Raw genomic sequence first — 24,282 nt, 5'->3', positions numbered from 1 at the left:
TATAAAGGAGAAGGTAGTGGCGTGCAATGTGGTGCAGGATTTTAAATATTTAATTTGTATTTATAAAATTTATAATTTCATGATATTCATTATTTTACTTTGATTCATCACAAAATAAAAAATATTTATTTTTTTAATAATTATATTATATATTTAATATTAAAATATATTTATAATTTATAATATATTATTTTTATAATTAAAAAAATAATAATTGATCTTAATGGTTAAATCGTGATTTTTTTTCTTACACTACAATTCTCGTCGTTATAGTTGGGATTAACAAAATCATCATAATGTGGACACGAATAGCCATAATCATCATCATTGTTATTGTCTGTTCTCAAAGTTTGGCCACGAATAGTCAAAATTTGATCTTTGTATCGAAAGTGTAATATAAATAATTTTATAGATTGGGTGTGACGCAATTTAATTGTTGGTAAAGGTCTATTGAGATTGTCAGATGATTTATCAATTTTTTACAATATACACAATTTGAAGAGTTTCTACTTTAACTGACTTTTTTTTGTATATTTTTATACGTAACAATCATATACTTCTCTTGCCAAAATAATATTACTAACTTATACACAAATTTATTTATAATAAACAATTTCAATAAGTAACTATTTAGTCCTCTTCCACAAAGACTTGCTCCTTCTCCTACTAATTTAAATATAATCCTTCATCATACTGTGCAAACACTAAAATTATACTCCTCTCCTTTTTGTCTCAAATATTTTCCTAGTGGTACACTATAAGAGTGACTTAATTAAAAATATATATTAATAAAAATAATTGTAATATAATACAAAGGTAAATCTGAACAAAAAATATGGGATAAGCTTGTAAAGACTATATAACTCGCCACCATACTCGGCCAACTGACCATCATAACAAGAAGTATGATCCAGTGGTATGAGGGTTGGATTTGTGGTCATGGATTCATAGAAAGAGACTATCATGGATTCTACAAAGAGTATATCCCGGAAAGAGACTTCGATAATAGTTTTGGTGCACGGCTTCAGCCCAAAATGATTTATGCTTGCAAAAACACCACCAAAGTTTGTAAGAAAAGGCCTTCATATCACCAGAGCATTGAGTTTTCATATGCCAAGAGTCACTTCTTTGTATGGCATTGAGATGGCCCCCAAACAATCCAGTGTTTTATTTACTTATATATTTTTTTACTGCTCAATCATGTGAATTGTCGCTCTGAATCATATAGATCGGGAGAGAGGCCAATGTGCTTTTGATGAGTTGCAGTCGGCCACCATGAGACAGAACAGTTCTGTCCCAACATGGAAGATAGCTTTTGATTTGATTTTGCCTAGAACACTTTCATTCGGCATCATCATTTGATGTCCAACATACAAAAGGGTGCCAAGACATGTAATGGGAAGCTATCAATAGCAAGACCTGTGGTGATGACCTTACAATCTTAATTCTAACATTTATTTGATTAGCAAAGTTCACGTGCTGTGCTTTATAGACTTCATACCATTTACCAGTTCATTGTACAGAACAGTGGTCATTGCTCTATGAATATTGTAAAACGTGAGGGGTTATTAGCTGCCATTAATCGTAATACACGTGTGTTTTTATTTGGCATCTAAATTTGCGAGAGCTTCCGGACATTGTAAGGATAGACCTCAGCTGTGCGGTTGGATGAGAAGGCCTTGGTTGCAATCGCATTATTTACAGCTTCTGTAACATGATTGCCATCAAAATACACATACTCCCTTCTGTTGCTACAAACTGGCCCTCCACTGGCGCACCCAAACCCATGCGCCGCAATGGTACAGCAAGAAGTATTCACATTCTGAAAACCTGTGCATATCAGAAACATCAGATATTGCAACCTATTCACAATGAACTTGAATAAATTGTTGTTCAGCTGCTTAAATGAATGTCTGTCTATTGCCATAGCTTGTCTGCTATGAAAAGGAATGCAATGCTCACCATTAATGGCTGGATATCTTATAATATCTCTAACAATTTTGTAGGCATTGACAAAAACAAGGCGAGATCCAGGCATTTGAGGTCTGAGAGAATCTGTCAAGTTCCTCATCTGGATGTTAAACATTTGCACTGCCTTATTTATCCTGTCTACACAGCCTTCACCAGGAGCCGACGCCATGGCCATTGGAGCGCAACCATTTGGAATGATTGATGCGAGCACGAACTTGCGAGCTCCCAAACTATACAGCTTCTGCATAATGTAGCATATTCAACACTAATTCATGGTCAGGACAGACCAAATTACCACAGGAAAGAAACCAATCCAGAACTACCTTCAGCTGGAGAATAAATGTGGAGGTCAAATTGGCAGTAAAAGCTTCAACAGTGACATTACTTCCAGTCGAATTCCCGAAATAGTTTGCTGAGTAGTCATTTCCTCCACTGGACAAGAAAAACAGGTACTGAGACAAGATCCTGCTCCTGTTATGTCCCAACTGTAGAGCCAATTCTGGAAGAGTCTTTGCCTCAAAATTCCTGATTTGCCTATTCATGCTAATTAAATTTCCCTGGATCATTGCAAAAGCGTCACATTTCCTTATCTAAATCAACAGCCAAACAAGTGGATTCATAAAACTTACGAGGTTAGCACCAGTTTCATCGAGGATGCCAGAGCCACCAGAGCCATAGTTAACGCCATGAACGATTCTGTTACCAGCTGTGGAGGGATCATTGAAGGGTGGGATGTAGTTTGGAAGTTTGAGCTCTTTGGCGAGTATGTCAGCCATGTTCGCCCCATTGGTGGCTCTTCCCGTAGGGCCCAGAGGGAAATCAATTCCGTAAGGGGTATAATTCACCTTGTTCAGGACGTCAGGGATGAAGTTATTGTTGCCATTGTCGACTACAGAACTCCCAAACACAAACATCCCTCTGATCTTCGACTTGTCCTCCGGCAAGAGGCCATTCGAAGGAGCAGCAAACATGGCAGAGATGAGAAAGAAACAAAAGAGTGCAAGGCTCCGATCCATCATCAAGTTGTTTAAGGATGTTTATGTACAGCCAGTATCAAGTGCTGTTTTGGCACTTATATAGAAAAAGAGGGTCAAATGTTTTGTGTGCTGGTCGTATATTACCTAAGTTGTCAATGGGGGAATGGATAAAGAAATCCTGCGTGCTCAATTGATTATGGAGCACAAAATGTGGAGATCACATCATCCATCGTGTACATACACTCATAATAGGAAACAGACAAGCCACCAGTGGTTTGCTTTGTATTAATTATTGATTCCTATTCGGACACGGCAGCGGCGTCAACTCTGAAACAATCTGTTGATGCTGACTGAAAGAAGAACAGACCGTTTACATAGAGAATCAATTAGTCATAAGGCCGCCGGCAACTCCTGTGAATGAAATAATAAATCCATAATAATAGAGACATCTTTTGCACGTGATTTTGCACCGACCTCACAGATCTTTAAATATTCAATTTTTATTTATAAATTTTATATTTTAGTTTTTATTTATTTTATTGAATGCTACTATATAATAAAACTAGACTACTGGAAGGCAACTGTATAGTGTATACACATCCAACTAGAAGCATGGGAATATGAAACTCGAAAGTCTATTGGCATCAATATGAATAATAATCATTAGGAAAAAAAAGTCATCATCACCGCGGATGCTGCAAGCCTCATTTGCATGTAAATATAACTTTCGATTACCTTCTATGTGAAAATTTTCAAGTAATATTTTAGAGGATCTTTGAGAGGATTTCTTGAAGACTCCAGTGATCAAGTGTGTTCTAGCCATAGAATCAGTGTTAATCCAAAGATAACTAAGGCCGGGACCATGCATGATAGCTTGAAGCTCCACGAAGGTGCTAGTTGAAACTCCAATTGCCATGTGGAAAGCAACGATGGGGAAGACATGGTGGTCTTGAATGACGCCACCAGAGCCCACGGGCTCAGCTCACTTTTCAAAGCTCCATTTATATTAAACTTTTAGAAAAAAAAAATTGGCATATTATATACTCACCCAATATATAATATAACTAATATAATACAATTTATTATTTTTTATACTATCAATATAATTTTTTATACCTATTATAAAAAAAATAAAGTAATAATAATAATAATAATAAATATTTTAAACTAAAATAATAAAATAAATCGGCACTCTCAAATTTTTACTATTTTTAAAATTTCTAAAATCTTTAAAAAAAAAAAAAACTATGTAAAGGAAAGGTGGGTTAGTTTGGAGTTTAGAGGATGAGTTTGAGTTTTAGTTTAAAATTTTAAATTTAAATAGTTATTTAATTCGATATAATAATATTTTAAATATAAAAATAAATTTATAATAATATAAAAAATAAAAGATGAATATTCAATTTAATATTTTTTTTAAATAGTTAATAATAAAAATCTTTAAAAAGCCCGCAATAAAAACACGTCCGAAGTCTTTGTTTCCAAAGACCGACCCAAACTCGAGCCCAAAAGTTCAAATCAATAATAATTCAAGTTCAGATAAAAAAAAAAGAAATATACTGAAACAAACAAAATTCAATTCAACTCCAATATGAGGTGGATGTCTGCAAGTAAGGCGTAGGGCCAAGCCCAAAAATCTTTCATCCACATATTACTATTTAGTACTACTACTTATTTGACTATTCAATTATGGTAAAGTGATTCAGTAATTGAAGATTCATAATCAGTAAAAAGTATAAAATCAACACACTCTTCGCTTCACTACTCCACTCCACTTTTTCACTTCAACTCTGCTCTCCAAAATATATCATTATTGAATTTAATGACCTTACGACCGGCATTATGCAAAAGGTTGTTATAATACTTACTGATTACCTTTTAAGAGGAAATGGGTTTACACCTACAAAAATCATCATGGGTGAAAAGGTGATGAAGATTAGAAAGTGATGAGATTAGGGGATAAGAAGGGCAATCCATCATCAATGCCACTGTAAAAACAATTATGTGAATCGCTTATGGTGGGGGCGCCCCCCTCTCTCTCTCTCTGTCTCTTATGGCTGGCATCATCTCTCTCTGATTCACGGGCTGACCGTATGCATACAGAAGCACACACACATAGTGGAACAAAAGACACTTGTTTCCAAGATTCAACGCTCCCAGGAATAATCAACCCTAGCTGTACTCATTGCACTATAATTTGGGGTAAATTTTACAGTTATTCGGTGGCTTCAGGTATGCCCACCAGATCCCTTCATTGCATATCTATTTATTTATATATGCATTCTTGTCCAACTAGGTTTTTCAGATTAATTCTTTCTTTCCCATCTTCGTGATTCAATTATTTTTTGCGGCATTTCGTTCTTGTCATTGTTTGTTTCGTGATCAGTGATTGATTTGATGAGTGGGCCGTTTGTTTTCCATAATCTTGTGCTGGGGCATTTATCGATTTTGGAAAACTTTATTGGTTTTCTTGCTGTCTTTATGTGGAGAGATCCATGTCGAGAAAAGTTGGGAGTGATGCTAATTTTTGCAGGAAGGGTAGAAAGTTTGAGTTGAGGAAATCAATTTTAGAGAAAGGGATTCTTTTTCTAGTCTTCTGAGTGTTTCTCTGCTTAGCAAATTTCGAGTGCTGTGCTTTTAACTTCATAACGTTCACCAGTTCAGTACTTTAGTGTACAGGGCAGTGGTCATTATCTCATCATATTTTATACACACACACATGTTCTTGGACTTGGAGGGCTTGATGGGATGAACATTTAGTCAGCATGTCTGAATGCTGCAAAAGGCTTGGAAAATACATACAACGCCGATAAAGAAGCAATCTGAATGAATTGAGATTTCATTTAAGTTTGAAGTGTAAAGAATGGGTAGTTTGTTGAACTAGGGGAGGAAAGATGAACCTTTTTGAATGATTGATTATAAGTTGTCCTATTCTTGATCCATAGCACACGGCATGTGCAAGATTTCTGAGAAGCATGGGTGCAGTGTAACAAAGTGTAATTTTGATGGACCAAATAGGACGAATGCTATCAAAATTGTAATTGTATGGTGGGAATATATTCTTTGAACTGAAAAGAAATGCTTGTGCCATAATTACTCTTTTGATCCTTTTGTGGCTATGGATGTGGATAAGTGTTGCGCACTTTCGGTGCCTGTTATCTTTTGTTCTGGCTGATGAACATACCATGACCACTTGGCTTATTCCTGACTCTTTATTTTCCTTTCTTGTCTTCTCTAGCCAGTTAGAGACAATTGAGATCCCATGATCTTCCAAGATTGTGAACATAGACTAACTGTTCTAATCCATGTATTTTCTCCATGCATTCTTAATAGATGCTCATCCCTTATTTTCTCGAATACGTTTTGTAGGACGACTGCTCTTTGATAGCTTGTTCTGTGAGGACAATGAGTCTGGCATGTCTTGTATGCCACAGCGTAGAAAGTCCATCACATTCCTTTAGAAGTTACTCGGTATCAAGCTCAGAAAACGAAGGAAGATGTTCCGCAATTGCCAGTTGCTTGGCCAGGAAGACTGCGCTAATGCATCCGAGAGCCAATAATAGCATCACATCATCTAAAGTGATGCCACAACCCACCGTCCCAACTAATGGAGTTGCAGGTGCACCTAGGCTTGTCCGAAGCCATGCTGTCAGAAGGGACATTGTGAGAGACTGGAACTTTGATGAAGTACTTATGGAACGTTAGCCATAAACTCAACACAAGGAGCAGAACTGAGTGGAGCTTGACATTATCCATAAGGATGAGTTATCTGTTTTTCAGTTATTTTATTGTTTCTTTTTTTCTCAATATCCACGCATAGGTGCGAGCACTTTGTAACAAGGTGAAGAAACTTCGAAGAAGACCCTCCCATCTGTTTATAGCTTTCCCATCTCTTTTTTGGTTTTTGTAAACTAAATTCTTACCTGCGGGGTCTGGTTCTATGGGTAATACATTAATGTGGTTCCTTACTACAGCCTCAAATGTGTGTGAAAAGTAAGGAGGTGTTTCTGGAAGCAGAAAATCAATTATTTGTCAAGTATATATGTATGTATAGATTGTGTTTACTTCTTTTCAATCCTATCAATGCTCCCTTGCAAGCAGTTCTGATTTACAGAGATGTAGTCCTTTCTAGGGCAGATTTACTTTAATTAATATTTTCTTGACTCACCAAAATGTAAACAAATGTTGTTGCCTGTTGAGGAGTTTATTACAGCAAATTATTGAATCATCTTCTCCCCAAAAAACAAGAAAAGACCTACAAATTTAAACAGGTGAGAATGTTCTGTGCTATTTGAATTGTCTATTTAGATGATTCTGAACATGTAAAAGAATCACTAGCCTTATAGCATTCACACGTACGTAGGCACGTATGGCAAGCATCCTCACAGTGATTTACCAGCAAAACAACAGAGTTCCTCAAGCAGGGGTGAAATTTTTCTGTTGGCATGCCACGCCAATAACGCTCAAGATGTACATCTACAACCTTCCTGAATCTCCTTTGGTATTCTTTTGGGAGTGTAGAATAGTAGGGAACTTGTTCGTCAGAACCAATGGGGATTTGATCCTGTTCTCGACCTTCTTGTCCCAAGTATACTGCTCTAGATAGGCTATGATGCTCTGACAGTCCTCAGAGCAAGCAAGAAAAAATGTAGAAACTGCATCAGATTGAGGAGAGTGCCTGCTCCTGATGTTGCTTGGACTTCCTGCTGACGACATAAAGAGGGGAAAGATTCATATTTTCATCCTCTAGAGTGCGCTTCTGGACTGATGCTCTGAGTCTTGACTCCAGCATTGAAACTTCCTTTGAGATCTTATACATCGATTCCTGCTGATCTCCTCTTGCTATATGGTCTTGAATTTCCCACCTGTATGTAAAACAGGTATTTGGTTACAATCTATTTGTTGGCTCATCAAATACTAAGATAAAATAAATTTGGCCAGCTATAAACATCTGGGCGCCCATGGCCTAATGGATAAGGCGCCTGACTTCTAATCAGGCGATTGTGGGTTCGAGTCCCACTGGGCGTGTAAGGTTTTGGAGGCTCAGATCCATAGAGTGCTTTCCCAGAATTTCAAAATCGACCATCTTTTCCATTTTTTGCGTCCATATAATTGATCATATCAAGTAATCAAGACAGAGCAGTATCTCCTAATTTCATAAAGATTGTATGTACACACACATATATATTAAATCTGTAGATATGTTTACACCACGACCATCATCGGCAAACACGTAATTATTCTACTTACATCCACCAGACACTTCAGGGATAGGAATAGAAACAGCAGAAGCATCGGCAGCAGCGCCTGAAGCAGCTGCAGTGATAGAATCGGGGACGTCGACGGTCTCCATATCCATGGTTCGAGGGAACTGATGACGAATTTTGCCTCCCAGATGGAGTTTCCATTTGATCGCTCTGCCAAACTGCAGTGAGAGAGACAGTGATTGACTCTAAACCATGAACCAATTAGGTAGTTAGAACTGTCAGAAGAACCGAGATAAAAACGGGGACAGGATAAACATAAACACGAAAAATCGTAGAATCCGATGTCTTTCTTTCCTTGCTTACAACCTTGTTTGGGCCGAGCGTTTGAATTGGGCCCTCTAAGCCCGCCTTTAAAGTGGACTTGGCGGACCTACACTACAGACTACACTCAATTTATTAATCACAACAGAAGTGAAGATACCATTTTGCGAACTCAAATGAACAAAGAAGAAAACACAGAGTTGGGCCTTATTCAGACTCAGACTCGGACTCAGCATTCTGCAGCCACTCCACAAATGGCTTGGCATTCTTCCATATCTGAGCGCCTTTATTGCCACCATTTACACCCCGCTTGTACCACTCCAATATGAATTCCTCCTCCAACAGGTCATTGTCGTAGAGTGCTTTCAAAACCAAAGCCACCTCTTTTATGGCCTCGGGGCTTGCTTTCCCGCAGAATGATTCTATGGCATTGAGCAACAGTGGCTGTGAGCCTTCTTCCATAACAGCAGCTGCAAGGTACTTCTTCTTTTTGGCAACCTCTTTGGCAAAACCTTTTGCAACTCCCTCGAATAAGGCTTCAAACAAGGCATCAAGGACCTCTTGGCGTGTGCCGGAAAGGGACTGCAAAAAAGATTTGAATTGGCATGCAGGAGGACCCTCCTTGATGCACTTGTTGATTTCATTGATTTGGTAATGATGAGCGCTGCCTGAGCTAACATCAGTTGCATTTCCATTAACTTTTGGTTTCTCAGCACTTTCAGGTGGGCTGTTTGCTGATTTTGGTTTCTCTTCTTCGGTTGAGAGCATAACCATACTAGCTGTCACGGAATTCAGCTGCTCTTTGATCTTTTGTTGGGCGGCTAAGGCAGAAGTGTCTGTCTGCCACTGGATTTCATCGTCACTGTCATCAGCAGCAACTGCCACTTCATTGTTCTCAGCCAGGCTACCGGGTGGAGACTGATCCTCATCAGAATGAATGGACTTCTTTTTGCTGGATGCCTTGGCTAAATCCTTCAAATTGCTAGAAGAACCCTTTTTCCTGAGGGTATCTTTCTTAAGTTTCTTCTGCTCCTCATCAGCTGCCTCTCCTTCCTTGAGTCGCTCCTTCTCAGCCCTCCTCATTGCTTTCTTGTCTTTTGATCCTTTCTTTGCCTCAGGCGGATTTTTCAGAATGAATGTGGTGAGCTTGTCCCTCATATCGACCTCCGAGATGAAACCACATGCAGCACACTTGAGATTGATCATTTGGGACTTCGTGATGATGATTTCTGTTTCAGGATTCCCACAGCCATAGCATTGGACAAATTTTTTGATGAAGTTTTCAAGAAGTGCAGCCAGCTTCCCAGTATCATGAGCTCCATTGACATGGGAAGTGCCAGTCTTCTCATCAAACTTGGATTGAGCTCCCAATTCACATCCAAAATACTTGGTGGTGTAAGAAGCGGACCTGCCCAGAGCTTTTGCAATGTCAACCATATTGACTATATTGGTTTTGATGCCATTCCCACGGCCCTCAATCTTTGTTATCATTTTGGGCATCTTATACCTATAGAAGGCATCATCCTTGTTCCCAGCACCAATATTTTGCAAAGCCATTATTGCCTGGTGATGAGATCCTGTTGTACAAACCTTTATCAGAAGTGGAACTCTTCAGCAAAAGTTTCTACTAGGATCTGGATTGACTGCATAAACAGACAACCATGGCAGTGGATATTGCGCACTTGGAATGGATTGAAATGCATGCCAGCCAACTTCAAATCCAGAGCTTATATTCTTTTTCCTCAACGAGGGACAGTACTCCCCAAGTAACCCAAATGATAATAGGAAAAGAAAGTTGCAATCAGACATAAAAGATAATTCTGACTTAGCACCCTCCACTTTGGTTAACTGCAGCTAACAGATGGACCAAGAAGTATGCTGGAATCCAAAATAGATGTTAGCAGAATAAAAATCATTCCCAAGAAGAACAGAGTTGATCACAAGAAATGGCAACAGCAAGATAAATCTCTCAATAGATTTGCTGTGTAATCATAATGAAATTCATTATATTACAAACAAGGGAAAAAGAATTCATGCTAACATAGATAGATGGTTAGTCTAAACAGACACGGCTAATAATCTAACAGTGTAGTTCTTATAAATGAAGCCTCTAATGAACAAATAAACACTAGCGGAAATTCACATGTTTAACTCCACTGTTAATTAGCATTCATCTCGGAGAGAAGTCTACAGTATTCACCTCTTCTAAGGAAATTTTAAAAAAATAAAAAATGCTATCTGAATATTATGATCCACTACGTCGATCAATACATACCATATCCTAATTACATAATGTTCGATCAGACAAGAATAAAATATTAGATCGCGCAAAATCGATATCAACAACGTACACTATCACGAGGCGGTAACAAAAAACTAGAATCTAATACGGCAACAACCATATCTAAAGACGTATTCAAAACTACCATTAAGCGAGTAATTAATTGAAAGGATATAATACACAATCGAAAAAGAGAGAACAACGAATCGATTAAGCGAAGCACAAATCAAAACCTCCAAATCATAGACAGTTCCCACGAACATACCGTAATTGTGATCGCAAAAGAAACAACAAAATGGAGGAGTCACCGTCGCGAGTATGATTGACGAAACAAATTTCACGAGGGCAGAACACCATAAACCAAATCAAGGAATACATAAATGAACACCGATTTCCCTGTGTTACCCTCTTTCTCAATCTGTATTTCCTACTCTATTTCCCTGATATATCTATATCGTAAAATTAAAACACATATATATATATATATATATTATATTAGTATTATATTCCTAAGATGTTAATAGTAGTTTATGCGTAAGATTAGATTGAAAATATTAGTATTAAAACATGAAAATTTTGAAGTTCCATTGGATTCCAATCACTTAAAAACAAACGAAAGATTAGATTGAAAAATAGATAAATTGATTATGGGAGTACATTATCTAATTAGCTTAACATTAATTGCATAATAAAATAAAGCATCAAACTTGTTCCTCTCCAGTTGAAAATTGGACCAAGCTAGCATATACATGGATATAACCTTTCCATGGCTTTTTCTCTGCAAGAACTCAATCAAAACAGATGAGAATGTTTAGTCCGGGAAGAAGAGAATCACAATAACCAGATCGAAGCGCACAGTCTGGAAATCAACACTACTGTATCGAACCAGTTTATGAACAGTACACTACTGCCGTCTGTGTGGGAAAAGGGATCCATCAATTTAAAGTTAGTTGAGGATCCATACCCATGATGATGATGTTTTCGATCGGTGATCAGAAAAAGTAGCCGCATATATATTTGTTCTGTGCAGTACAGTGTTGTACCCACTAGAGAATTTTCAGGTAGACTCATCATAATTTACATGGAGTATTAATTCTATATATGTATTTCATTACATGCATGTATTTGAGTTGTAAAAAAAACATTAAAAAATTAATCAGTGGTTTGTGAATGGTTATCCATGCACCAACATTGGATATATTTTTTTAGTATCAGACAAAGAGATTAACGCATGACAATAATCTGCAAATCCTGTGGGATGTCTGCCAATCAAGATTGCTCCAATGCACAGATTATTCCTGTATCTTTAGGCATCGATGTTATACCATTTTTCTTTTTTACCCTAACATAGAATTGCAGTTGCAGGTGACTGACTATATACTTGGTTGGTAAGTGAATTAGGAAGGAAGGGGATTACCAAAAGTCGTGGAGGACAGCAAAAACACACTTACTAAACTAAGGGCAGCATAATCTTGGGGGGCATGCATGCATGTGCGGCCTGTTTGTGTATTGGACCACTTTGTGTTTGTGGGACAAAAGCGTGCTTCTCTTCACAGTGAGTGGACGCGCTTTTTGCACTCACTCCGCCTCTATAAATACCGCTTTCTGATGTGCTCAGAATTCATCCATCCCACAATTACAAATTATATATTGATTGCAGTGATCGGCTAGCTATATAGCAGCATGGCTAGTAGAAGTCAAGGTTGTAGTGTTGTCTTTGTGCTGGTGTTTGCTTTGGTCATATGCACGGCTGCTAGGACTCTCCTAGAGCCTGCCGGATATGGCGCCAATGCTGGCGGCGGCTATGGGGGTGGGGAGGGGGCTGGCGGCGGGGGAGGTGTTGGGGAGCATGGCGGTGCTGGGGGAGGGGCGGTGGCGGGGGAAAGGGGTGGGGGTGGAGGAGGTTATGCTGGGGGTGGGGATGCTGCTGCGGGGGGTTATGGAAGCGGGGCGGGGCATGGGGGCGGTGCGGGGCATGGTGGTGGTGGTGAGGGGGTGAATGGGGGTGGAGGGGGTGGTGGTGGAGGTGGTGGCGGTGGGGGTGGAGGAGGGGGAGGTGGTGGTGGAGGGAGTAATGGCGCGCATGCCGGTGGGTATGGTGGGGGACAGGGAGGAGGGAGTGGGGGTGGGTATGATCATTCCGGAGGGGCGTATGGCGGCGGAGAAGGGCATGGTGGCGGCGGCGGAGGTGGCTACGCTGGGGGAGCGGCGGGAGGAGCTGGTGGTGGTGGATATGGTAGTGGTGGAGGGATTGGCGGCGGAGCGGGAGGAGCGCATGGAGGAGGTTATGGAGGTGGGGCAGGCGGTGGAGGCGGCGGCGGTTCTGCCAGTGGGGAAGGGTCTGCAGCCGGCGGCGGATATGGTAATGGTGGAGGTGCAGGTGCAGGTGGAGCCAGCGGTGGAGGTTATGGTGGGGGTGAAGGAGGCGGGGCTGGCGGCGGTGGCGGTTACGCTAGCGGGGGTGGCTATGTTGCGGGAGGCGGCGGACATGGCAGTGGAGGCGGCGGCGGCGGCGGTGCTGTAGGAGGAGGATATGGTGGCGGCGCTGGTGGTGGGGCTGGTGGAGGGGGTGGAACCGCCGGTGGAGAGCATGCCGGTGGCTATGGTGGCGGCGCCGGTGGTGGATATGGCGGCGGTCACGGCGGCTATGTTCCCTGAAAACCAAGCAAATGAGACAGTAACTGGATCGTTTGAACTATAGAAAGATTCTCCATCTTTCTTCAAATACTAATATTGTTGTTTGAAGTAATTAATGTTGGTTATTGCGAAAGAATGAATATGAATGTGTGGCTAATGCAAAATATGTGTATCTTCTATTGATCATTATTATCAATTAATGAAATCAAGATGGTGTTATTTCATCATTTGGAAACGTGTATTAATTCATTACATAATGTCATAATTATGTTAAATTATTATCAATAAAATTGTTATTAATATTGTACGCCACGGCACCACAGTCACAGTGATTCCACATTGGATGGGTGCAGTGGACTCAAAAAAGGATGGACCGTCACATGGAAAGTCGCGTGACCAGGACGTGTAAAAATTGACCTACCTCACCAATTGACAATTTTGATATAAAAAAAGAAGCGCTATTGTTTGGGTCCTGAAAACCGCGACTTTGAAGAATCGGAAGATTTTCCGAACGAATCCAAACACGAAACCGACCCTAAAATAATTAAAAATTGCCCCCCCCAAAGTTTTTACCCCCAAACCCGAGGAGGAACCCTAACCCTAGGCGCCCCACCCTGTGCACGAAGCAGAAATGTTTTATATCTTCATATCTGCGCTTCTTTCTTATATCTGCGTGAACCGATAGAAAGAAATTGAATCTGATTTTTTATTTTGTATTTTTCGTTTGGGGTTGATAGCGTATTAGGGTTGGTTTGAAGGTAATGGTATGCGGCAAGTTTGGAGGCGGTGAAATTGGGTAGTGGAGCCGATGACCGGCCAAGGCAGATGCCGGAGACGGGGGAAATACATGGCCGGTGGTAGTGGCGCCGCAGAAGGGAAGAAAATAGTCGGCAATTTGAACAACCCTAATTTGAAGCGTGAAATTACTGAAAAGCCCTTGATTTCTCCAAGAATTACAAAACGGCCCCCGACTTCTTCGGTTGATTTTCTTGATTTATATACTCAAGCTCGCAAGGCACTCTCGTTTACTTCTCCTTTTGATTCCGAGGATTCGCAGGCGCGTCAATCGATTGCCTCTAGTGCGCCTACTTTACCGAGTGGGGTGTCTCATTTATTGGGCAATAGGCATTCAGGTGGTAGGAAAAGACGCAAGAAGTTGCATTCTGGCACGGATATAAAAACCTCGATTCCCGGGAAGCTACGGGAGAGCAATATCTGGGTTGAGACCGAGGAGTATTTTCGAGAATTGAATGTTGAGGATATCGAGAAGTTTGATAGGATTTCAAGCGTTGGGTTTTCCATTAACGATAAGAGTTTCTTGATTCCGTTCTTGAATGATGATGGCAATCCGCTTTGTCGAGATAGCACAACTAATGGGATGCTTACTAGTGTCAGGAAGAACTATAGTTTAAACTTGGGAAGCGTTGTAGAATCTAGTGATGTTGGGAAGCTTGAACATGATGATGGAACGATGGCTCAAGAAGGGAATGAACTCCAAGTAATGGATATGAATGGTTTCAATAACCGAGCAAAAGAATTGGAGAATAAAGGAGATAACAATAGGGAAAAAAGTAAGGGAATTGGGAACAATCGTAGATCATTTAGTGGTGTGGAATGGCTATTAGGATCTAAAAGAAAGGTTTATTTGACCTCAGAACGACCCTCCAAGAAACGGAAGCTTTTAGGGAGAGATGCAGGACTGGAGAAGTTGCTGGTGGCCTGCCCAGTTGAAGGTTCAGAGGAGGTCTGTCATTATTGCAGTTTTGGGGACATGGGTGATCCCTTAAATTTCTTGATCAAGTGTGGTTCTTGTGGTATGATGGTTCATCAAAGGTGTTATGGAGTTCAAGAAGATGTCAATACTTCTTGGTTGTGTTCATGGTGTAAATGGAAAAATGCTGTCGATACAAGGATTGAGACACCATGCTTCCTTTGTCCGAAGCAGGGGGGAGCGCTGAAACCTGTCCAGAAAAGTTGTTTTGGAAATGAAAGTGAGGGCTGTAAGGTAGAGTTTGCACATTTGTTTTGTTGCCAGTGGCTCTCTGAGGTGTATCTGGAGAATACCAGGACAATGGAGCCGATCATGAATATAGGTGAATTGAAGGACACAAAAAAGAAGATGAATTGTTATTTGTGCAAGGTTAAGTATGGTGCCTGTGTCCGGTGCAGCAATGGTATGTTTTGCTGCTTTCTTTTGTTAACTTCCTAAATCTCTATCTTGCATGGAGGCAGATGAATGCTGTTATTTGGAACGTATAATATTTGATGGATTCTAATATCCATGTAGGAGGCTACATAGGCTCTCTATTTTGGACCCCCCTTTTTTTCTTTTAATAATTGTTTGAACCATGTCCATCACCTGCCAAGGAAAGTTGACCTGTTTCAAGCATTATGTAATCATGTAACTTTTTGAGAAAATACTATTTGGTAGTCTATTATTCTGTTTATGCTGCTTTTTGAAATTTCTATTGTTTGAACGGCCTCCATATTAAATTTTCAAGGAGTAAGGACGCCCTTTGATGGTTAGTTTATGTTGTACAAGCCAATATTATCGCCTGATTGCTCAAAGATATTTTTCTTTTACTTGTTGTAAATGACATTTGTAGTGGCTATGAGTTTCTGCAAAACAGCAAGCCGGTTGCCCTTTATATTGTTATATGTTCATGTATCACTTTTTTTGAAAAAAAACCAAAAAAAAACTGAAGTTGCATTCAATTAAATTTCTGGCTTTCTTGTAAATTATGGACGACTGTTAGAGACTTTGTGCCAAGTGAGACATTGGCAAAGCTGTTTCACTTAATAATTTGTTTTTAGTAATGTAAATATGCTGCCCCCTTTTGCTCCCTGGAAGAACACAGTGTGACAGTAATCAATCGAACTACTTGACAAGAATGTTTTTACTGGTGATTGTTTGGGTCTCCATAAACATTTAATCAGTGATCTTAAATGCTTTAGTTGAAATGTTCAATCAAATGTCTTTACAAGTTTGAATGAGGGTTAGACAATAGAGTTGAGATGGATGCTGGAGTTTTTTTTTTTTTTAAAGAAAAAAATATATATTTCTGGGCTCATGGAATTTCAACTTGTAGTGGAAAAAAATAATAATAAAAAAATATATATTTCTGGGATCATGGAAAAGTTCTGTTCTGTTTTTCAACTTTTAGTATTTATAAGTTTGTCTTCCAAGGGTACAAAATTTGAAAGTCTCAATTGAGTGCCTAATTGTAGGGGTTCTGTTCCTTTTTAGGAGCTATATTGAATAAGATGTTTTATTGAACTTTCGAAATCAGGAATGAATCTGCAATGTAAATCTCTCTTACCAAGTGATTACCACTGTAAAAGACTATAGGGTATGTAAGCCCTTTCCATAAAAATTCCAAGCTTATGGATCAAATTGATTGTTAAGTATCTATCTTATGTACCTTTGCTGCTCTGGAGACATGGCCCTCTGGGCTTGGTTTCATATAGAGATTATTGTTGTTGTATTAATTTCTGCACGGCGTCCATCTAAAATTATCAGAAGGCAGAGTGTTTCTCAAGTAAAAAAAAAAAGGAAGTGATTTTTAGCTTTAGAACTGATTCAAGCGGTTGATTTGGTGCTTGGATGATACTTCATATTCTGATAATCTACACCTTAACTAAACTAGCCACTAGTGACATATATGGATCCCACAAGTAATTACACTTTTTATATTTCTGTCAGTGTCATGTTTGACTTTCGTATTCATTTTATGATACTCCATTATAATGTGAAGTATGGGCTAGTGTAGAACACTTTGAATTTTTGCAGTGGAACATTAAGTTACTGCACTCTAACTGAGTAATTAGATGGCGGTTTGATATCATTATATATGGTCTTCAGAAAAGTAGCGTTCTGAACTCATCTGCGATACTTTGGGGCACTGCCCACATGATGAGTAATTAAATGCATGTGGTAAAGGTGAACTATAAGATTGCATTTGGTTTCACTTTTCTTGATCGGAGGATCGATTCATTAAAACATTTGTTGGGAGATATAATTGGATTAAACAAATATATTTCTCAATAGATGCCTGTTCCTGTAGGTCTTTTTTTTAAATTTATGCTGCTATATTTAGCATGTTATGTAATAATTAAAAGATGTAAACAGAATAGTATGCACCAATGGTTTCGTTTGAATATTTATGTCTAATAGGAATGATCCTTTAATGCATGTCATAATATATTAAGTATACTTTTCTATATACATTGTGTGATTGGGGCTATTTTGCTTATGTTATCTTTTATTTTGATGTACAGGACCAGATGAAATCTATACCTAATCTACTGTTCTAGTTGTTGATTGCTTTATTTTTTTGTTTACTTACCCCTTCAATATATATAAACGAAAAGTTATGGTTTTGTAAGTGCTAATCACTTAGTCATTTGGCATATGTTAGGATCTTGTAGAACTTCATTTCATCCTATTTGTGCAAGGGAGGCAGGGCACAGAATGGAGATTTGGGGAAAACTTGGATCTGATGAGGTCTGGTCTTTTTTTAATCATTAAATTGTAGTTTCTTGTTTCTACTACAACGGAGGATTATTGGTTGAATAATATATGAATTTAAGTTCTATTGGAAGAAATGTAATTTCTTCTCTGGAGTTAATTCCTCATGTTGTATTACATAGCCTTATTTCTGCCTTGTTTATCTATATTCTGAATGGTTATGATATCCAGGTTGAATTGCGTGCGTTTTGTGGAAAACATTCAAAGGTTCAGTTTGATAGTGACAATCAGCGTACTGGAGAGACGTCTTTGACAGGTGATTTTATATCTCATTATAATAAACATCAGATGGTAGTATTACCAGTAGAGTGAATCTTTTAATTTTCTAGTTGGAAAATGGATAAGGAAGCTGTGATAAAATTCTCATCTACATTTAAGCAGCTGATGGAGATAATGGTAAGCACTATGTGGTGTTTGATGGAGATGAAATTATTGACAAGAGAAAAAATTCTGAGTCTCTAGAGGAAAATAAAGATGCACAACAACATGCCGCATTGTGTTCGGAGAATGGAAAAGTCAGTAATCTCAACATACTCAATTTCACTATGATGCTGAAGAGGGTATTTCTTAGTGCATTCAGTTGATGATTCCATTTTTATTGTTTTTTTTATCATTTCTCTTTGTTTATCTGCCTTTTGTGTGTGTGTGTGTGTGTGCAGCTGATTGAACTAGGGAAGATCAGTCCTAAAGACGTGGCCTCAGAGATTGGTGTTTTGCCAGATTCATTAAACGCAGTACTCACTGTAAGACATTAGCTTTAGTTACTTGTCTTATATTCTCCCTGGTTTTCTTATTTTGGTTATGATAATAATAAACATGTTATTATACTGTGATCACTGGTTGAATGATATCCAGAAAAAAACTTACTTTCTATCAAATCATTTTGTTGTAGAACTTGCTATGGTAGCTGGCATTCATTTTCTTGTTTGCTAATCCTGTCTTGTCTTGGTTTACTGTATTTGGGTACAGGATGATCACATGGTTCCTGAGTTACAGTATAAACTACTGAAGTGGTTGAAGAATCATGTTCACTTTGGAAACTTACAGAATGCTTTGAAGTTGAAAATTAGATCACTCATAACACCCAAATCTGTTGATGATGTGGCTGAATGTGTTGGTGCTATTTCAGAGGACGGGTCTATTATTTCTGATAGTGTTCCAGTTAAATCTGTTCCACCTCGAAGGAGAACCAAAAGCAACCTGAGGACCATGAATGATGATAAGTTGTTCTCCTCTAAGGACAAGAATTCTGATGAAACCTCTGCAGGTGATGCAGATTTATCTTTAATTCAGGGAAAAGCTTTGTACGGTCCATCTGTAGAGTTTTTGGTGGACAATGCCCAGAAGGTATCATACTTTTGCTGTTAAGCTATTTCATACAGAAACTTTGGGCTGATGGCAGAGTAGAGTATTTTGTCAATGCATCAAGAGTCGAGACTCTTTTGTTTTGGTTGTTCTTAGGTTTGTGGTCGCATTTTCATTTCAGCAAAGAAGTTATGCCTATGAATGGTCTGTATTTATTTCAAAAGAAAATAAATAAAAAGAAACTTACTGCCGGAATCTATCCTATACTATGATTACTACATGGAAAGACAGCTACCTCTAAAGGATTACTACTAAGCACAAAATCTAGTTGTAAAAGGACTTCTTTCATACCAAGAATATTAGTAATCATAGATGTTTCAAGCTACCGACTTAATCTATTTTATTAAATAACTTAATGAGCCTTAACCCTAACATTTATTCCTAATACTTTACTGTCTAGTGTATTTGCATGCCATTGGTTTCATTATCCTGAATGTGCTTATCGTCCTTATGTACAACATTCATGTATAATTTCTTGTATCCTACTGGAGTTGTCTGTCTACGTGTTGATCCTTTTTCTTAGGGAGATATTTACTTCAATATATGTACAGCATCCTCTTTGATGGAGCAACTAGGCTATGTTAAATTATTATTTTCATTGTTAGGGTTATTTGGTCTGTTTCTAAACCAGATGTTCTTCAATATTTTGTTCTCGGTCAATGTAATGCAAGAAGCAATATATTTCCGTTTTCCTTCTAGTTCTGCCATGTGATCATGCCATTGACCATGTTAACATTCATTGCATCTGTTCCATTGTAATTCTATAAGACTTACTTCAATAGCTCAACTTTTGAAATGTTTGCATTTAACACATTCTGTTATGCAGATACTAATTGATTCCCAGCAGCTGCAAGATAATCCAGCAAACAATTCTACTAGAATTGAAGGTGTGATGTCTGATTGATTGTGTAATTAGCTGTTATCACAGTTATTTTTACATATTTTAATACAAAGATTCATTTTACAAGTTTTGTTTTGCTATGTTAATTTACTGTGGGGGCTATTTCCTTGCAATTAATTTTGTCAGCTTCATAGTTGACTTTTACCATCTGTAGGTATTGTTTTGGTTAAATTTCCCATCTGCGCGTTTTTCGATTGAGTTTCCTAATCAATATATTTCATGTAGTCTTTGATAATATCCTATGTATTGTTTTTACCATTCACTCGTGTAATTGGAATGGCAGGCAAAGTTACAGACTTAGCCCATTGTCTATCTGATGAAAATCTAGTGGATGGGAGTAATCAAGGTCCACGAATGATAATGTGTTCATCTGACTTATTGTAAGTCATTATTACCTTATTATCTTGTTTTTGTGTTTCCATCTTTCTATGTTCCCCTAGGCCTTATCTACCATTCTCCTGTATGTTTTTTCAGGCCTCTAAAATCAATGTGATTTCCTAGGAATTCTGACTGATTCTGCATTTTGTTCTGTAGAAATGGGGATGTTCACTGTGCTTCATACATGCATCCATTAATCTATTGTAAATTGATGCAAACCAATGATGAATCACTTGAGAAAACTGCATCGGACCAGTCTGCAGGTATTTTACTTTCTACTTCGTGCAGTCTTGGGGCTTTTAAGTTAATGCTGTTGGTTGCTTGGTTTGCAGTTTTGATGGATGGAGAAGCTTCACAGTTAGAAACATCTTCTAGTTCAGACCTCTGTAGTAATAACAACCTGCAAGCACTGTCCGGAGGCTGTACTTCTAAATGCGATGAAGTGAATCTTGATCAATTTCTTTGGGCAAAAAATATGGATATGCTAAAACTGTCACCATCAGATGAATTGGAAGGAGAACTTCTATATTATCAGCAAAGGCTCCTTGCCAATGCTGCTGCTAGAAAACGCATGAGTGGTCTCTGCTCCTTTGAATGCCTTTAGTTTATCCATTTTACTTTTTCTCTTTATCCATGAAAGTGTGATGGTTCGTTTAGAAATGTGCCTAAGTCAATTTCCTTGTCATCTGGCCAGATAATTTGATTGCAAAAGTTGTTGGAAGTCTTTCAAAGGAAATTGATGCTACTGGAGAACGAAAATGGGATACTGTATTAGTTAGTCAGTATACTCATGAGCTTCAGGAGGCAAAAAAGCGGGGAAGGAAAGAGCGTCGTCAAAAAGAAGCTCAGGCTGTATTTGCTACTGCAACTGCTGCAACTGCAGGTTCATCTAGAGTGTCATCTATCAGAAAAGATAACTTAGATGAATCGTCGCAACAGGTTGTATCTTTGTTTGTGTTTTTCCTTCTTTTTTTTATTTTTTATATGAATGTCTCGTCTCCTCTTTTATTTTTTTTTTGTTTTTTATTTTGTATATTTACAGTTAAAACATTTTTCAGGGTCTTCCGAAGAATGCATACGATATGAGATTCGGTTCTCAATCTAAGTTGAATCTCAAATTGAAACAGTCTATTCCTACACCAGCCATCATGAGATCCTCATTTGATGCAAACTCTGATTCTGCCCAGTCAACTTTAAAAGACCATCCTAGAACCTGCGACATATGCAGACGTCCTGAGACAGTTTGGAATCCAATTTTACTGTGTTCAAGTTGCAAGGTTTTTACTATTCAAACAACTTGCATGGGATGATAAACACTTGCTCACTTGCCTGACTGGAGATCTTTATCACTTTTTTATTTATTTTTTAATCAGGTTGCAGTTCATATGGGTTGCTATTGTCATGTTAAAAGCACAATAATTCCATGGCATTGTGAACTGTGTGAAGAATTATTGTCTTCTCTGGATTGTGGAGCCGTAGCAACAAATTCTTGTGAAAAACCTTACATGATTGCAGAATGTGGCATATGTGGTGGTAGTGCGGGTGCTTTTAGGAAGTCGGAAAATGGTCATTGGATACATGCCTTTTGTGCAGAAGTAAGTGATCCTCGTTTTCTTCTTTACTATTTTTCTATTGTCTGAGTCAATTCAGAATTGCTCTCTTTTTTCATTAATTTTCTTCTGGATGTCAATGCAGTGGGTTTTAGAGTCAACATACAAAAGGGGACAAGCAAATCCTATTGAGGGAATGGTAAGTGCATTTATTTAGTGCAGATGATTGGGTTTTGGGTTATCAACTATCAATGGAATGTACTTGTCTTCATTACTCTTCCAGGATAATGTTGTATGTGGAGTTGATACATGCACTGTGTGTCAACACAAACATGGTGTCTGCCTTAAGGTAAAGATCTAATGATATGTAATATATTTTATTTTCTGCACTTCCTATTTGAAATTGGAACATCCATTGAAAGCTCATCTTTCTTTTCCGGATTGTACATTATACAGTGTAGTTATGGTCACTGTCAGACTCGATTTCATCCCACCTGTGCCAAAAGTGCTGGTTTTTTCATGACTGTGAAGACTGATGGTAGCAAAGTGCTCCACAAGGCTTATTGTGAAAAGCATAGCATAGAACAAAGAGCAAAGGTTTTTATACTTTTTGATTATGTAGGTTTATTTTCAATGGTTGATATGTGCTTTACAACTGTCATTGTCTTTTTTAACTCCTTAAGGCCAGCACTCAAAGACATGGAATTGAAGAGTTCAAGAGTCTCAAACTTGTTCGGGTAAGTGAACATGATACCAATTACTTGGCTGTTTCATCTAATGTTAACAAGGGCCATTGTAATGTGCCCATCTTCAGCTAGATGCTCTCAGTATTATCGAAATCAAGTGCATTTTCATATGTAAAAGTTGTTGCTTTTTATGTGTGTGTGAATGGGTGGGATGTTGAATCAAGATATAAAGACCTGATGTTCTTCATTTCTTTTATTCATACACAGGTTGAATTGGAGAGGGTGCGCCTTCTATGCGAAAGAATCATCAAAAGGGAGAAATTGAAGGTAATCTGATTTATCATTTGAATATATTTTCATCTTGATTGCACACTCACTGCCCATTTGCTGCTTTTAGGGAGTGATTTATCATTCTGAAATAATTTATGCTTTGCACTACACAGCGTGAGCTGGTTCTCTGCTCCCATGATGTTCTTGCCACAAGTCGAGATTCTGTTCTATCTGCACTGGCTCGCCACCCCTTTTACCAACCTGATTTCAGTTCAGAGTCAGCTACAACCTCTGTTAGAGGTCTCACCGACAGCCATAGATCAGGCAGTGGAAGTGTACAAAGATCAGATGACATAACTATTGACAGCACAGTTGCAGGTAAAAGACGAGTTAGGCTCCCCACATCCATGGACAATGACGACAGTTCGACTTCTCAAAACCTCAATATGGTGAAACCTCAAGAGAGAGCATCATTCTCAGGGAAGCAGATTCCCCAGCGAGGAATTGCCGCACGGAGCCTAACAGAATCAAGATACAGAGAAGTAAGTGTTTTGATCAGTTATTTAGCCTTCCTTGGGCTCCTTTATTTCCTCATAAGGAATGCCTTTTTAACAGACATACTGATACAGAATAATCAAATTCTTGAAAAGAAGCTCCAAATGAGTTCAGACCAAGCACCCATGAAAAATCAGTGGCTACTATCTAATCAATTTGCCTATGCCCAGATTCCATTTCTGTCCAGGGGGGAGATGGTGCCAGAAGCATTTCCCCATGAGCCAGAGATTGTGATAGATGAACCATTTCCACCATCAAAATGAAGTGGTAAGGGACTTGCAGTTGAGGTGAAATAGATGTTATTGTAATGTATGATGTACAGGACAGTCTTGTGACTTGTGAGGCTTTTCTCTAGCTGTTGCTGACCTTTTTTTATTAGCTCTTGATTTTTGTTCTTTTGTTTTTTTGTTTTTTTAGAGCTGCCTTTTAGTTGTATGAAGCTGCTGCCTGGTAAAGTTGGTCTGTACAGGAACTCAATTAGAATTGGAGGCAAGTACTACCCATTCGGTTGTATAATCTCATTGAATGCAGAACGCAAAGGATTGATTTTCAAAACCACAAAAAAACGAACATTAGCACAAGAAAGAGTGATTGATAACTTATTCTACATCTAATTTCTAAAGGTTGTAGGAAAATTGATCTACTATTATTCTAT

At 38.5% G+C, this 24,282-nt stretch overlaps 5 protein-coding genes and 1 non-coding gene across 13 annotated transcripts; 4 read left to right on the top strand and 2 right to left on the bottom strand.

Moving 5' to 3' along the window:
- Positions 1–1,289: 1,289 nt before the first annotated feature.
- On the bottom strand, positions 1,290–3,055 carry LOC127246629 (GDSL esterase/lipase At1g29670-like). The gene is made up of 4 exons (XM_051268102.1): positions 2,601–3,055; positions 2,295–2,528; positions 1,963–2,212; positions 1,290–1,830 (listed from the first exon to the last, which is right to left on the bottom strand). Exons 1-4 carry the CDS (start codon positions 2,988–2,990, stop codon positions 1,613–1,615), a joined length of 1,092 nt encoding a protein of 363 aa, XP_051124059.1. The 5' UTR covers positions 2,991–3,055; the 3' UTR covers positions 1,290–1,612.
- Positions 3,056–4,935: 1,880 nt separating this feature from the next.
- Positions 4,936–6,921, top strand: LOC127246705 (uncharacterized). 2 transcript variants are annotated; one of them, XM_051268224.1, is made up of 2 exons: positions 4,936–5,150; positions 6,318–6,921. In XM_051268224.1, exon 2 carries the CDS (start codon positions 6,354–6,356, stop codon positions 6,651–6,653), a length of 300 nt encoding a protein of 99 aa, XP_051124181.1. In that variant the 5' UTR covers positions 4,936–5,150; positions 6,318–6,353; the 3' UTR covers positions 6,654–6,921. The 2 variants fall into 2 exon arrangements, with proteins under 2 accessions (XP_051124181.1, XP_051124180.1); XM_051268223.1 differs by having other exon boundaries at positions 4,940–5,180.
- Positions 6,922–7,144: 223 nt separating this feature from the next.
- On the bottom strand, positions 7,145–11,161 carry LOC127246704 (eukaryotic translation initiation factor 5-like). 3 transcript variants are annotated; one of them, XR_007837759.1, is made up of 3 exons: positions 11,023–11,161; positions 8,199–10,354; positions 7,145–7,813 (listed from the first exon to the last, which is right to left on the bottom strand). XR_007837759.1 is itself a non-coding variant. In XM_051268222.1 (2 exons), exon 2 carries the CDS (start codon positions 10,031–10,033, stop codon positions 8,684–8,686), a length of 1,350 nt encoding a protein of 449 aa, XP_051124179.1. In that variant the 5' UTR covers positions 10,034–10,354; positions 11,023–11,161; the 3' UTR covers positions 7,823–8,683. The 3 variants fall into 3 exon arrangements, 1 of the variants encoding a protein (XP_051124179.1); XR_007837760.1 differs by having other exon boundaries at positions 8,199–11,161; XM_051268222.1 differs by lacking the exon at positions 7,145–7,813 and having other exon boundaries at positions 7,823–10,354.
- Positions 7,904–7,976, top strand: TRNAR-UCU (transfer RNA arginine (anticodon UCU)). Its single transcript has one exon. It is a non-coding gene; the product is annotated as a tRNA-Arg (tRNA).
- Positions 11,162–12,366: 1,205 nt separating the features above from the next.
- LOC127246282 (glycine-rich cell wall structural protein 1.8-like) lies at positions 12,367–13,621 on the top strand. The gene has a single exon (XM_051267550.1). The coding sequence runs from the start codon at positions 12,441–12,443 to the stop codon at positions 13,413–13,415; it is 975 nt and encodes a 324-aa protein (XP_051123507.1). The 5' UTR covers positions 12,367–12,440; the 3' UTR covers positions 13,416–13,621.
- Positions 13,622–13,908: 287 nt separating this feature from the next.
- LOC127246404 (uncharacterized) lies at positions 13,909–24,203 on the top strand. 5 transcript variants are annotated; one of them, XM_051267748.1, is made up of 21 exons: positions 13,909–15,568; positions 17,813–17,898; positions 18,094–18,178; positions 18,304–18,482; positions 18,582–18,665; positions 18,892–19,269; positions 20,114–20,174; positions 20,472–20,568; positions 20,723–20,829; positions 20,899–21,144; positions 21,261–21,505; positions 21,625–21,843; positions 21,940–22,161; positions 22,262–22,315; positions 22,400–22,465; positions 22,573–22,713; positions 22,800–22,853; positions 23,070–23,129; positions 23,246–23,614; positions 23,798–23,894; positions 24,045–24,203. In XM_051267748.1, exons 1-20 carry the CDS (start codon positions 14,203–14,205, stop codon positions 23,888–23,890), a joined length of 4,212 nt encoding a protein of 1,403 aa, XP_051123705.1. In that variant the 5' UTR covers positions 13,909–14,202; the 3' UTR covers positions 23,891–23,894; positions 24,045–24,203. The 5 variants fall into 5 exon arrangements, with proteins under 5 accessions (XP_051123705.1, XP_051123704.1, XP_051123706.1 ...); XM_051267746.1 differs by having other exon boundaries at positions 13,911–15,568; positions 23,702–23,894; XM_051267747.1 differs by lacking the exon at positions 24,045–24,203 and having other exon boundaries at positions 13,910–15,568; positions 23,798–24,005.
- Positions 24,204–24,282: the final 79 nt, after the last annotated feature.

This window comes from Andrographis paniculata, unplaced genomic scaffold (genome assembly GCF_009805555.1).
Source record: "Andrographis paniculata isolate CXL003 unplaced genomic scaffold, ASM980555v1 Contig30END, whole genome shotgun sequence".
NCBI classification, from domain to species: domain Eukaryota; kingdom Viridiplantae; phylum Streptophyta; class Magnoliopsida; order Lamiales; family Acanthaceae; genus Andrographis; species Andrographis paniculata.
The sequence above is the reverse complement of the archived record's forward strand: the minus strand, read 5'-3'. Positions and strand labels throughout refer to the sequence as shown.